At 47.4% G+C, this 14,736-nt stretch overlaps 1 protein-coding gene across 1 annotated transcript in view; it reads right to left on the bottom strand.

Moving 5' to 3' along the window:
* tecta (tectorin alpha) overlaps positions 1 to 14,736 on the bottom strand; it is a 76,626-nt gene that overhangs the window by 50,159 nt on the left and 11,731 nt on the right. The window contains exons 9-10 of the mRNA XM_067970699.1: positions 3,613 to 4,205; positions 894 to 1,467 (exon numbers count right to left, since the gene is read on the bottom strand). Coding sequence (XP_067826800.1) covers positions 894 to 1,467; positions 3,613 to 4,205 — 1,167 coding nt within the window. The remainder of the gene's footprint in view (positions 1 to 893; positions 1,468 to 3,612; positions 4,206 to 14,736) is intronic.

Here is a 14,736-nt window from a genome sequence, read left to right as displayed (position 1 = left end):
TCCGATAACAGGGCTGCTTCCCATTCCCCACCACCCCATTTTTCGGTGTAAACAGGGATACGGGACAAAAATCACAAAAACAAAATTGTCTAATTACTGCCCACGGTTCACCCTGCGACTTTCGGGCAGGTTTCAATTGCAGTCATTGTCATGCCTCCCCAAAACCGTATAGGACCCAGTACATTAAAGTGAGGCACCGAGGGCCCAAACACTATTTCAGTGTCAATCAGCATGGCCAATGCTGCCCACAAACCAGCTGCTTCCTCAGCCTGCCCACAAACTGTTTCCAGTGGCAGAAGGGTCGGTAATCAGAGGACACAGATTTAAGGTGATTGACAAAAGAGACAGAGACAACATGAGGAAACATTTTTTTACGCAGTGAGTTGTGATGATCTGGAATGCACGGCCTGAAAGGGCGGTGGAAGCAGATTCAGTGATAACTTTCAAAAGGAAATTGGATAAATACTTGAAGGGAAAAAAATTGCAGGGCTATGGGGAAAGAGCAAGGGAGTGGGACTAATTGGATAGCTCTTTCAAAGAGCCGGCACAGGCATGATGGGCTGAATGGCCTCCTCCTGTGCTGTACCTACTTTGATACTATGAAACCGGGTGCATCCTTAACCTGCCCACCTGGCACTGGGTACGGGATGCTACAGGCACTGGGTACGGGATGCTACAGGCACTGGGTACGGGATGCTACAGGCACTGGGTACGGGATGCTACAGGCACTGGGGTACGGGATGCTACAGGCACTGGGGTACGGGATGCTACAGGCACTGGGGTACGGGATGCTACAGGCACTGGGGTACGGGATGCTACAATGTTACAGACACTGGATATGGGATGGAACAATGCTACAGACGGTGGATGCACTTTTCTTGTGAATAACTTACGGCAAAACGTGCTACTTCTCCAGTTAGCCAGTGTGACCTCGGCATCAATGCAGGCATCTGCATAAGCCTGCAGGGAGCTGCAAAGAGCAGTTATGTTCCCACCATTTATACACATGGTATAGAGACAACTTCTGAAGAAAGGGGATGGATTGACAACTTCCTGACAGTTGAGGAAGGAGCTGTTATTGGGATCATTGATTATTCCACATAAAGAGATTCCTTGATACAGAATTAAATCCTCATTTGTACACACAGTGTACAGCTCCTCACACTGCCCGTTACATGTCATATCATCAGCAAATGTCTTCCAATTATCCACAAATTCTGCAGCATTTTCTGTCACCTTCCCATTGGCTTTACGGAAGTCATCGGTGGGATTACCATTAAAGTATCCACATAGTCCACAAGTGTTGTTGTAATAAGCAGTGGACAGTGTTAAATTTACATGATCCTCAGTCGAATACAGGATTTGGAAGCTGCTGTCTAATTCCACCATGGTGTCATTGCCATTCCTGTAGATCTTCAATTTTCCAGATGAATGTATAAACGGCAAGGAAATTGCAAAAGCATTCACCTATAACAGGACAAAATAAGTTACTGCTTCATCCAGTAAAATGAAATTCGGGGGAAAGTCTCGCTGTACGGATTGACCCCCCCCCCCCCCCCCCCGTCCTCCCCTCAAAAACAGAAACTAGTTTCTTGCACTCAAACCCACTTTGAATCCATGTTGAAGCTCCGATACCCCCCTCCCGCCATGCTCTCCGATACCCCCCTCCCGCAACGCTCTCCGATACACCCCTCCCGCAACGCTTTCCGATACACCCCTCCCGCAACGCTCTCCGATACACCCCTCCCGCAACGCTCTCCGATACCCCCCTCCCGCAACGCTCTCCGATACCCCCCTCCCGCAATGCTCTCCGATACCCCCCTCCCGCAACGCTCTCCGATACCCCCCTCCCGCAACGCTCTCCGATACCCCCCTCCCGCAACGCTCTCCGATACACCCCTCGCCGCCACGCTCTCCGATACCCCCCTCCCGCAACGCTCTCCGATACACCCCTCGCCGCCACGCTCTCCGATACCCCCCTCCCGCAACGCTCTCCGATACCCCCCTCGCCGCCACGCTCTCCGATACACCCCTCCCGCAACGCTCTCCGATACACCCCTCCCCGCCACGCTCTCCGATACCCCCCTTGCCGCCACGCTCTCCGATACCCCCCTCCCGCAACGCTCTCCGATACCCCCCTCGCCGCCACGCTCTCCGATACACCCCTCCCGCAACGCTCTCCGATACACCCCTCCCCGCCACGCTCTCCGATACCCCCCTTGCCGCCACGCTCTCCAATACACCCCTCCCGCAACGCTCTCCGATACCCCCCTCGCCGCCACGCTCTCCGATACACCCCTCCCCGCCACGCTCTCCGATACACCCCTCCCGCCACGCTCTCCGATACACCCCTCGCCACCACGCTCTCTGATACCCCCCTCGCCGCCACGCTCTCCGATACACGCCTCAGCTCATCTGCTGCTGAAATCCTCATTAATGCCTTTGTTACCTTTAGACTCGACTATTCCAATGCTCTCCTGGCCAGCTTGCCATCTTCCACCCTCCATAAACTTGAGCTCATCCAAAACTCTGCTGCTCGTATCCTAACTCGCACCAAGTACCGTTCACCCCTGTGCTCGCTGACCTACATTGGCTCCCGGTCCTGCAACACCTCGATTTTAAAATTCCCATCCTTGTTTTCAAATCCCTCCATGGCCTCGCCCCTCCCTATCTCTGTAACCTCCTCCAGCCCTACAACCCTCCGAGATCTCTGCCTCCTCCAATTCTTTCCTCTTGCACATCCGATTTTAAATCATTCCACCATTGGTGGCTGTGCTTTCAGCTGCCCGGGCCCTAAGCTCTGGAATTCTCCCCCTGAACCTCTCCGCCTCTCTCTCCTCCTTTACGACGCTCCTTAAAACCTACCTCTTTGACCAAGCTTTTGGTCACCTATCCTAATATCTCCTTATATCTCCTTATATGGCTCGGTGTCAAATTTTATCCAATAACACTCAGAGTTATACAGCACGGATAGAGGCCCTTCGGCCCATCGTGTCCGCGCCGGCCATCAAGCCCAGCCTGTGAAGCATCTTGGGGCCGTTTTACTATGTTAAAGGTGTTACATAAATGCAAGTTCTTGTTGTTGTTAGGCAGATCAGCGTGTTACAGTGAGGGGTGTGGATCATATCAGGGAGTGTTACTGTGAGGGGTGTGGGTCATATCAGAGAGTGTTACAGTGAGGGGTGTGGGTCATATCAGAGAGTGTTACAGTGAGGGGTGTGGGTCATTTCAGAGAGTGTTACAGTGAGGGGTGTGGGTCATTTCAGAGAGTGTTACAGTGAGGGGTGTGGGTCATATCAGAGAGTGTTACAGTGAGGGGTGTGGGTCATTTCAGAGAGTGTTACAGTGAGGGGTGTGGGTCATTTCAGAGAGTGTTACAGTGAGGGGTGTGGGTCATATCAGAGAGTGTTACAGTGAGGGGTGTGGGTCATTTCAGAGAGTGTTACAGTGAGGGGTGTGGGTCATATCAGAGAGTGTTACAGTGAGGGGTGTGGGTCATATCAGAGAGTGTTACAGTGAGGGTGTGGAATACAGCAGAGTATTGAGTAAGAGGAGGGGGTATATCACAATGTTACAATAATGGATGTGGGATAATATTATCTCAGTTCTTACCTTGATGATGTTGTAGTCACCGCCTCCAATCTTTATTTCATGATCAGGGAATTTTATAGTCAGTGATTTTATCCAAGAGCCATTTACCATTTTCTTTCTTCCCAGTTTGATTTCAAAATGAGACAGATTGTAAGTGTTCGATCCACAGATTTTGAGCAATGTGTATGCATATTCATCCCGGAAATCAAAGGAAGCTCCATCAAAAGTTTGCAGCCCATTATTGCGCGAGACCATGCACACTGCTGCTCTCCTCGGATAGCATCCTAGAATTCCATGCTCCACAAAACAGATCTCTCCTTCTGAGCAAGTCTCATTCACACACAGCACCTCCGCATGGCCCTCACACAGGCAACGCACAGTGCAGTCATCCGTTGCCCAGAACTTTGTTTTGAAGGGATAGTAGCGCTCACGGAACTCACAGCCGCAATCCTCAAGCAGGACACAGTTAATACCACTGAGTACATAGTTCTCATCACACTGACAGCCCTCCGTGCAAGGCCTGGTACAGTACAAGGGCGCAATCAGGTCAGTGCAGGTGGCTGGACAGCTGCTGGTACACACTTCATAGTGGCTCCATTCTGGACAGGGTAAAGCTAAAGGAGGAACACACGGAGATGATTATTCCTAATAAAATAAATCACTGCCTATCGGAATTCGAAAATCCAGGTTAAGTACTTCCTTCCACTGACCTGCACTATCTATAATAAATTTAAAATGGTGAGTGGTGTCAGGATTCCAAAGGCACTGCAGCAGTGATGTTGCCAGTGTAATGTTGTGTGACCAATTGAACACAATGGGCTGCCACTTAACTTTAGGTGATGGCTCAAACGGTACCTTGAATCAATCCCAGGTTTACATACAAAAATGCATAAAGTAAGTTAAAACACCAAAATAGACCATTGGGGCCAAACAGTGTTGATGTTTACTTTCCATGTGTAAGAATCACTGAAGCCAAGAAGTGATACCGGGAGCACAGGAAGCATCACTAAAAACATAGGAACATAAGAAATAGCAGCAGGACTGGGTTTTTTTGGCCCCTCGAACCTGCTCCGCCATTCAAACAGATCATGGCTGATCTTCGACCTCAACTCTGCTTTCCAGCCCAATCCCCATATCCCTTGATTCCCCTAGAGTCCAAAAATCTATTGATCTCAGCCTTGAATATATTCAAAGACTCAGCATCCACAGCCCTCTGTGGTAGAGAATTCCAAAAGAGGGGGATGATACAGAGATTGTAGTTTAGGAGGAGGAGTGCAAAATATTGGATGGGATAAACATAGTGAGAGAGGAAGTATTAAGGGGTTTAGCATCTTTGAAAGTAGATAAATCGCCAGGCTGAAATGTATCTCAGGCTGCTAAGAGAAGCAAGGGAGGAAATAGCGGAGGCTCTGACCATCATTTGCCAATCCTCCCTGGCTACAGGCCTGGTGCCGGAGGATTGGAGGACTGCTAACGTTGTACCGTTGTTTAAAAAGGGAGAAAGCAATAGACCGAGTAATTATAGGCCAGTCAGTCTAACCTTGGTGATGGGCAAATTATTGGAATCAATTCTGAGGGACAGCATAAATCGTCATTTAGAAAGTCACAGGTTAATCAAGGACAGTCAGCATGGATTTGTTAAGGGAAGGTCATGTCTGACTAGTTTGAATTTTTTGAGCAGGTAACAAGGAGGGTCGATGAGAGTAACCTTTTTTTTTATTCGTTCATGGGATGTGGGCGTCGCTGGCGAGGCCGGCATTTATTGTCCATCCCTAATTGCCCTTGAGAAGGTGGTGGTGAGCTGCCTTCTTGAACTGCTGCAGTCCGTGTGGTGAAGGTTCTCCCACAGTGCTGTTAGGAAGGGAGTTCCAGGATTTTGACCCAGTGACGATGAAGGAACGGCGATATATTTCCAAGTCGGGATGGTGTGTGACTTGGAGGGGAATGTGCAGGTGGTGTTGTTCCCATGTACCTGCTGCTCTTGTCCTTCTAGGTGGTAGAGGTCGCGGGTTTGGGAGGTGCTGTCGAAGAATCCTTGGCGAGTTGCTGCAATGCATCCTGTGGATGGTACACACTGCAGCCACTGTGCGCCGGTGATGAAGGGAGTGAATGTTTAGGGTGGTGGATGGGGTGCCAATCAAGTGGGCTGCTTTGTCCTGGATGGTGTCAAGCTTCTTGAGTGTTGTTGGAGCTGCACTCATCCAGGCAAGTGGAGAGTATTCCATCACACTCCTGACTTATGCCTTGTAGATGGTGGAAAGGCTTTGGGGATCAGGAGGTGAGTCACTCGCCACAGAATACCCAGCCTCTGACCTGCTCTTGTAGCCACAGTATTTATATGGCTGGTCCAGTTAAGTTTCTGGTCAATGGTGACCCCCAGGATGTTGATGGTGGGGCATTCGGTGCTGGTAATGCCGTTGAATGTCAAGGGGAGCTGGTTAGACTCTCTTTTGTTTGAAATGGTCATTGCCTGGCACTTGTCTGGCGTGAATGTTACTTGCCACTTATGAGCCCAAGCCTGGATGTTGTCTAGGTCTTACTGCATGCGGGCTCGGACTGCTTCATTATTTGAGGGGTTGGCACCTCATTTTTCGGTACACCTGGTGGTGCTTCTGGCATGCTCTTCTACACTCCTCATTGAACCAGGGTTGTTCCCCTGGCTTATTGGTAATGGTAGAGTGAGGAATATGCCGGGCAATGAGGTTACAGATTGTGCTGGAATACAATTCTGCTGCTGCTGATGGCCCACAGCACCTCATGGTTGCCCAGTTTTGAGCTGCTAGATCTGTTCTGAATCTATCCCATTTAGCACGGAGGTAGTGCCATACAACACATTGGATGGTGTCCTCAGTGCGAAGACGGGACTTCGTCTCCACGACTGGAAGGCTGTTTTCAGTGGGGTCCCGCAAGGCTCAATACTAGATCCCTTGCTTTTTGTGGTATATATTAATGATTTGGGCTTGAATGTGGGGGGGCTTGATCAAGAAGTTTGCAGATGATACAAAAATTGGCCGTGTAGTTGATAGTGAGGAGGAAAGCTGTAGACTGCAGGAAGATATCAATGGACTGGTCAGGTGGGCAGAAAAGTGACAAATGGAATTCAATCCAGAGAAGTGTGAGGTAATGCATTTGGGGAGGGCAAACAAGGCAAAGGAATACACAATAAATGGGGGGATATTGAGAGGTGTAGAGGAACAGAGGGACCTTGGAGCGCATGTCCACAGATCCCTGAAGGTAGCAGGACAGGTAGATAAGGTGGTTAAAAAGGCATACGAGATACTTTCCTTTATTAGCCGAAGCATAGAATATAAGAGCAGGGAGGTTATGCTAGAACTGTATAAAACATTGGTTAGGCCACAGCTTGAGTACTGCGTGCAGTTCTGGTCACCACATTACAGGAAAGATGTGATTGCACTAGAGAGGGTGCAGAGGAGATTTACGAGGATGTTGCCAGGGCTGGAGAATTTTAACGATGAGGAAAGATTGGATAGGCCGGGGCTGTTTTCTTTGGAACAAAGGAGGCTGAGGGGAGATTTAATTGAGGTGCACAAAATTATGATGGGACTAGATAGAGTGGATAGGGAGGACCTATTTCCCTTAGCAGAGGGGTCAGTGACCGGGGGGCATAGATTTAAAGTAATTGGTAGAAGAATTAGACAGGAGCTGAGGAGAAATGTTTTCATCCAGAGGGTGGTGGAGGTCTGGAACTCACTGCCTGAGAGGGTGGGAGAGGCAGAAACCCTCAACACATTTAAAAAGTTCTTGGATGTGCACTTGAAGTGCCGTAACCTACAGGGCTATGGACCAAGTGCTGGAAAGTGGGAATAAGCTGGATAGCTTTTTTAGCCGGCACGGACACGATGGGCTGAATGGCCTTCCTCTGTGCCGTAACTTTCTATGATCCCAAAGATTCACAACCCTCTGCGTGAAGAAATTGCTCCTCATCTCAGTCTTGAATGGCCGACCCCTTATTCTGCGACTATGCCCCCTGGTTCTAGACTCTCCAGCCAGGGGAAACAATCTCTCAGCATCTACCCTGTCAAGCCGCCTCAAAATCTTATATGTCTCAATGAGATCACCTCTCATTCTTCTAAACTCTAGAGAGTATAGGCCCATTCGACTCAACCTCTCTTCATAGGATAACCCTCTCATCCCAGGAATTAATCTAGTGAACCTTTGTTGCACCACCTCGAAGGCAAGTATATCCTTCCTTAGATAAGGAGACCAAAACTGTACACAGTACTCCAGGTGAGGTCTCACCAAAGCCCTGTACAACTGTAATAAGACTTCCCTACTCTTGTACTCCAATCCCTTTGCAATAAAAGATCAACATGCTATTTGCTTTCCTAATTGTCTGATGTACCTGCATACTAACTTTTTGTGTTTCTTGTACGAGGACACACAAGTCTCTCTGAACACCAACATTTAATAGTTTTTCACCATTTAAAAAATATTCTGTTTTTCTATTCTTCCTACCAAAATGAATAACCTCACATTTTCCCACATTATACTCCATCTGCCACCTTCTTGCCCACTCACTTAATCTGTCTATATCCCTTTGCAGACTCTTTGTATCATCCACACAGCTTACTTTCCCACCTAGCTTTATATTATCAGCAAAATTGGATACATTACACTCGGTCCCTTCATCTAAGCCATTAATATAGATTGTAAATAGCTGAGGCCCAAGCACTGATCCTTGCGGCACCCCACTAGTTACAGCCTGCCAACCTGAGAATGACCCATTTATCCCTATTCTCTGTTTTCTATCCTTTAACCAATCCTCTATCCATGCTAATATATTACCCCCAACCCCATGAGTCGTTATCTTGTGTAACAACCTTTTATGTGGCACCTTATCGAATGCCTTATGAAAATCCAAATATACTACATCCACTGGTTCCCATTTATCTACCCTGCTAGTTACATCCTCAAAAAACTCTAATAAATTTGTCAAACAGTACTTCCCCTTCATAAAACCATGTTGACTCTGCCTAATCATATTATGATTTTCTAAGTGCCCTTTTACCACTTCCTTAACAATGGATTCCAGCATTTTCCCGACGACCGATGTCAGGCTAACTGGCCTGTAGTTCCCTGTTTTCTCTCTCCCTCCCTTCTTGAATAGCGGGGTCACATTTTCTACTTTTCAGTCCACTGGGACCGTTCCAGAATCTAGCGAACTTTGGAAGATCACAACCAATGTATCCACTATCTCTGCAGTCACCTCTTTTAGAACCCTAGGATGTAGGCCATCAGGTCCAGGGGATTTGTCAGCTTTTAGTCCAATTAGTTTGTCCAGTACTTTTTCTCTAGTAATATTAATTGTTTTAAGTTCCTCACTCTGATTTACCCCTTGGTTTCCCACTATTTCTGATAAGCTTTTTGTGTCTACTGTGAAGACAGATACAAAATATTTGTTTAACACATCTGCCATTTCCTGATTCCCCATTATAATTTCTCTTGTCTCAGCCTCTAAGGGACCAACATTTACTTTTGCTACTCTCTTCCTTTTTACACGCTTGTAGAAGCTCTTATAATCTGTTTTTATATTTCTTGCTAGTTTACTTTCATATTCTATTTTCTCACTTTTTATCAATTTTTTGGTCGTCCTTTGTTGGTTTCTAAAACTCTCCCAATCCCCCAGGCTTATTACTCTTCTTGGCAACATTATAGGCCTTTTCTTTCAACCTAATACTATCCTTAACTTCTTTAGTTAGCCACGGGTAGATCACTTTTCCTGTGGAGTTTTTATTTCTCAATGGAATGTATATTTGTTGAGAATATTGAAATATTTCTTTAAATATTTGCCATTGCTTTTCAACTGTCAAACCCTTTAATTTAATTTCCCAATCTACCTTTGACAACGCGCCCCTCATACCTCTGTAATTGGCTCACCACTGTCCTTATGTCATCCTTTATTATTAGGGCTACGCCTCCTCTTTTTCCATTCTGCCTGTCTTTTCTAAATGTCATGTATATTTAGTTCCCAACCTTAGTCATTTTGCAACCATGTCTCTGTAATGGCTATTAGGTCGAACCCATTTATCTCTATTTGTGCAATTAATTCATCCATCTATCTTGTTACGAATGCTCCGTGCATTCAGATAAAGAGCCTTTAATTTGACTTTTTTACCATCTTTTCCTGCTTTGACCTTATTTGTTGTTGCACTATTATTGGTAAACCCCCTGTCCCTTCACTCCTTGCACTGAGATTTTCCAGGCAGAGGGATTACATTGAACATTACCCTCTCTGCCCCCTCTCTCCCATTTCCCCATCCCTCCCTCCCTCCCTCCCATTTCGTCTTCCCCTCCCCTCTTCCTCTCCTCTTCTGCTCCTGTCCCCTCTTCCTCCCCCCCACTTCTTTGCATCTGTCCCTCCTCTTTCTCCCTTTCCTCATCATCTTCCCCTCCCTCCTCCATTCCCCCTATTCTCCCTACCCTCTCCTCATCCCCTCTTTTTTTTCCCTCTCCCTCTTCTTTCCTCCTCCCCATCTCCCACTTCTCGCTCCCCTACCTGCTCACTCCTCCTCACCCCCTTATCATTCCACCCTCTCCTTCCCTTCCATGCCTCGCTCCTTTCCCTCACTGCTCCCCTTTCTCTCCTCCCCTTTTCCTGCACCCTCTATTCCCTCTTCCCCAACTTATTCCTCAGTGAATGCTTGCAATGGTAGATGGCGCTAAGGGTCACTTTATGTACTACATTAAGAACAATAGGTATGACCTAACATTATGTGACAGTACCACTCACTGGAGTTGATTTTGAGTGCCCTCACCTGACATTAACTGGGGGGGGGGGGGGGGGGGGGAGGGGGAGCGGGGGTAACGGGCTCAAGATGGGGTCAGTAGCCTTTCTGCTCCATTAACACCAGGTTATTTGTGTCCTCCTTTGTGAAGACAGAACCAAAGTATGTGTTTAATTGTTCTGCCATTTCTTTGTTCCCCATTTTAATTTCCCCCATTTCTGACTGTAAGGGACCTACATTTGTCTTCACTAATCTTTTTCTCTTGACATATTTATAGAAGCTTTTACAGTCAGTTTTTATGTTCCCTGCTAGTTTACTCACATACTCTATTTTTCTCCTCTTAATCAATCTCTTTGCTTCCTTTGCTGAATTCTGAACTGCTCCCAATCCTCAGGCTTTCCGCTTTTTCTGGCAATTTTATATGTTTCCTCTTTGGATCTAATACTATCCCTAATTTCTTTTGTAAGCCACACCACCTTTCCTGTTTTATTTTTGAGCCAGACAGGAATGAATAATTGTTGTAATTCCTGCACATGTTCTTTAAATATTAGCCATTGCCTATCCACCATCATCCCTTTTAGTAAAGGTCCCCAATCTATCATAGCCAACTCACACCTCATACTTTCGTAATTTCCTTTATTTAGATTCAGGACCCTAGTTTCGGATTCAACTACTTCACTCTCCATCTTAATGAGGAATTCTATCATGTTATGGTCGCTCTTCCCTAAGGGACCCCGCACAACAAGATTGTTAATTAATCCTTTCTCATTGCACAATACCCAGTCTAGGATCGCCTATTCTCTAGTTGGTTCCTCAACATATTGGTCTAGAAAACCATCACGTACACACACTCCAGGAATTCCTCCCCCACAATATTATTGGTAATTTGGTTTGACCAATCTATATGTAGATTAAAGTCACCCATGATTATAGTTGTACCCTTCTTGCATGCGTCTCTAATTTCCTGTTTAATGCCCTCCCCTACATCTCCACTACTGTTTGGGGGGCCTATAGACAACCCCCACCAACGTTTTCTGCCCCTTGGTGTTTCTTGGCTCCACCCATACAGATTCCACATCGTGATTTTCCGAGCCAATATCCTTCCTCCTATTGCATTGATTTCCTCCTTTACTAACAACGCGGCCCCACCTCCTTTCCCTTTTTGCCTGTCCTTCCGAAATATTGAATACCCCTGGATGTTCAGTTCCCATCCTTGGTCACCCTGCAGCCATGTCTCCGTAATCGCAACTATATCATAACCGTTAATATCTATCTGCGTTGTTAGTTCATGTACCTTATTGCGAATGCTCCGCACATTAAGACACAATGCCTTTAGACTTGTTTTTTTAAGATTGCTAGTCATCTTAGTTTTATTTTGCACTATGGCCCTATTTGTTTTTCACCCTTGTTTTCTCTGCCTTCCACTATTGCTTCTTCCCTTTCTGTCTCCTCAGGTTCCCATCCCCCTGCCATTCTAGTTTAAACCTTCCCCAACAGCACTAGTAAACACCCCCGCAAGGACATCAGTCCCGGTCCTGCTCGGATGTAACCCGTCCCGCTTGTACAGGTCCCACCTTCCCCAGAACCGGTCCCAATGTCCCAGGAATCTAAATCCCTCCCTCCTACACCATCCCTGCAGCCACGTGTTCATCTGGTCTATTCTCCTGTTCCTATACTCACTAGCATGTGGCACTGGTAGTAATCCTGAGATCACTACCTTTGAGGTCCTGCTTTTTAATTTATCTCCTAACTCCTTAAATTCACCTTGCAGGACCTCATCCCTTTTTTTACCTATGTCGTTGGTACCGATATGGACCACGACTACTGGCTGTTCACCCTCCCCCTCCAGAATGCCTTGCAGCCGCTCCGTGACATTCTTGACCCGAGCACCAGGGAGGCAACATACCATCCTGGAGTTACGTTTGTGGCCGCAGAAACGCCCATCTGTTCCCCTTACAATTGAATCCCCTATCGCTATAGCCCTGCCACTCTTATTCGCCCCCTCCTGTGCAGCAGAGCCACCCGTGGTGCCACGAACTTGGCTCTTGCTGCTTTCCCCTGATAAGCCATCTCCCCCAACAGCGGTATATCTGTTTGAGAGGGAGATGGCCCCAGGGGACTCCTGCTCTACCTGCCTAGTCCTTTTACTCTACCTGACGGTCACCCATTTCCTTTCTGCCTGTGTAATCTTTACCTGCGGTGTGACCACCTCACTGAACGTGCTATCCACGATAATCTCAGCATTGCGGATGCTCCACAGTGAGTCCACCCGCAGCTCCAGCTCCGAAATGCAGTTAGCCAGTAGCTGCAGCTGGACACACTTCCTGCACACATGGTCGCCAGAGACACCTATAATGTCCATGACTTCCCACATAGTGCAGGAGGAGCATATCACGGGTGCGAGCTCTGCTGCCATGACTTGCCTTAGATTTACACTGCGTTCACCTCTCAGACTCTCTTCCCGCTCTCGGACTCTCCTCTCACTCTTGGACTCTCCTTTTGCACTGCGCTCACCTCTCTGACTCTCCTTTTACACTGCGCTCACCTCTCTGACTCTCCTTTTACACTGCGCTCACCTCTCTGACTCTCCTTTTACACTGCACTCACCTCTCGGACTCTCCTCCCACTCTCTGACTCTCCTTTTACACTGCGCTCACCTCTCTGACTCTCCTTTTACACTGCGCTCACCTCTCTGACTCTCCTTTTACACTGCACTCACCTCTCGGACTCTCCTCCCACTCTCTGACTCTCCTTTTACACTGCGCTCACCTCTCTGACTCTCCTTTTACACTGCGCTCACCTCTCTGACTCTCCTTTTACACTGCGCTCACCTCTCTGACTCTCCTTTTACACTGCGCTCACCTCTCGGACTCTCCTTTTACACTGCACTCACCTCTCGGACCCTCCTCTCACTCTCGGACTCTCCTTTTACACTGCACTCACCTCTCGGACTCTCCTCTCACTCTCTGACTCTTCTTTTACACTGCATTCATGTCTCGGTCTCTCCTCTTACACCGTGCTCACCTCTCAGACTCTCCTCCCGCTCTCGGACTCTCCTTTTACACTGTGCTCACCTCTCGGACTCTCCTTTTACACTGCGCTCACCTCTCGGACTCTCCTTTTACACTGCGCTCACGTCTCGGACTCTCCTCTTACACCGTGCTCACCTCTCGGACTCTCCTCTCGCTCTCGGACTCTCCTCTCGCTCTCGGACTCTCCTCTCGCTCTCGGACTCTCCTCTCGCTCTCGGACTCTCCTCTCGCTCTCGGACTCTCCTCTCGCTCTCGGACTCTCCTTGTTCATGTTCAAATCTCTCCATAACCTCACCGCTCCTTATCTCTAACCTCCTCCAGCCCTACAACCCTCAGATCTCTGCATTCATCCAATTCTGGCCTCTTGTGCATCCCCCACTCCTTTTGTCCTGCCATTGGCGGCCGTGCCTTCAGCCATCTAGGCCTTAAGCTCTGGAATTCCCTCGTAAACCTCTCCGCCTCTCTACCTCTTTCTCCTCCTTTAAAACTACCTTTCTGCCCAAGCTTTTAGTTACCCTTCCTAATATCTCCTTCTTTGGCTTGGTGTCAATTTTTTTCTGAATATGCTCCTATGAAGTGAAATGGGACATTTTCTTACATTAAGTGATTGGCAAAAGAACCAGAGGAAAATTTTTTTTATGCAGTGAGTGGTTAGGATCTGGAATGCACTGCCTGAGGGGGTGGTGGAGGCAGATTCAATCGTGGCTTTCAAAAGGGAAGTGGATAAATACTTGAAGGGAAAAAATCTGCAGGGCTACGGGGAAAGGGCGGGGGAGTGGGACTAACTGGATTGCTCTTGCATAGCGCCGGCCTGGGCTCGATGGGCCAAATGGCCTCCTTCTGTGCTGTAACCATTCTATGATTCTATGATTAAAAGCCACTATATAAATGCAAGTTGTTGTTGCTGATTCATAGCAAACCCTGGGGACACTTGGCAAAAATCTGGGGACATAGCAAACTTAATTAAGATCAGGATAACAGCCATAGAGAGGAAAGTTTTTATTGATGATGGAGCTCAGATGAGTCCGCCTGGGTAGTGTTAAGAAATAATAAGGTCTCTGTTACTGTACTGGGGGTACATTAAATATGATGGAGTATTGGGAAAAATATCAAGGTCACACGAAAAATGATTCCAGGTGAGGAAGGCCATTTCGTATATCTTATTTCAGCCATTCAGAAAGATCTTAAAATCCTACATTGTAGAATCCAATTTAATGGCAATTGATACTAGCTCAATTGCTAAATTTAAATCTGAGATAGATGGCTTTTTGGCAACCAAAGGTATTAAGGGATATGGGCCAAAGGCTGGTATATGGAGTTAGATCACAGATCAGCCATGATCTTATCAAATGGCGGAGCAGGCACGA

Source organism: Heptranchias perlo, chromosome 33, assembly GCF_035084215.1.
Source record: "Heptranchias perlo isolate sHepPer1 chromosome 33, sHepPer1.hap1, whole genome shotgun sequence".
Taxonomy (NCBI): Eukaryota; Metazoa; Chordata; class Chondrichthyes; order Hexanchiformes; family Hexanchidae; genus Heptranchias; species Heptranchias perlo.
This window is presented reverse-complemented; position numbering and strand designations above follow the sequence as displayed.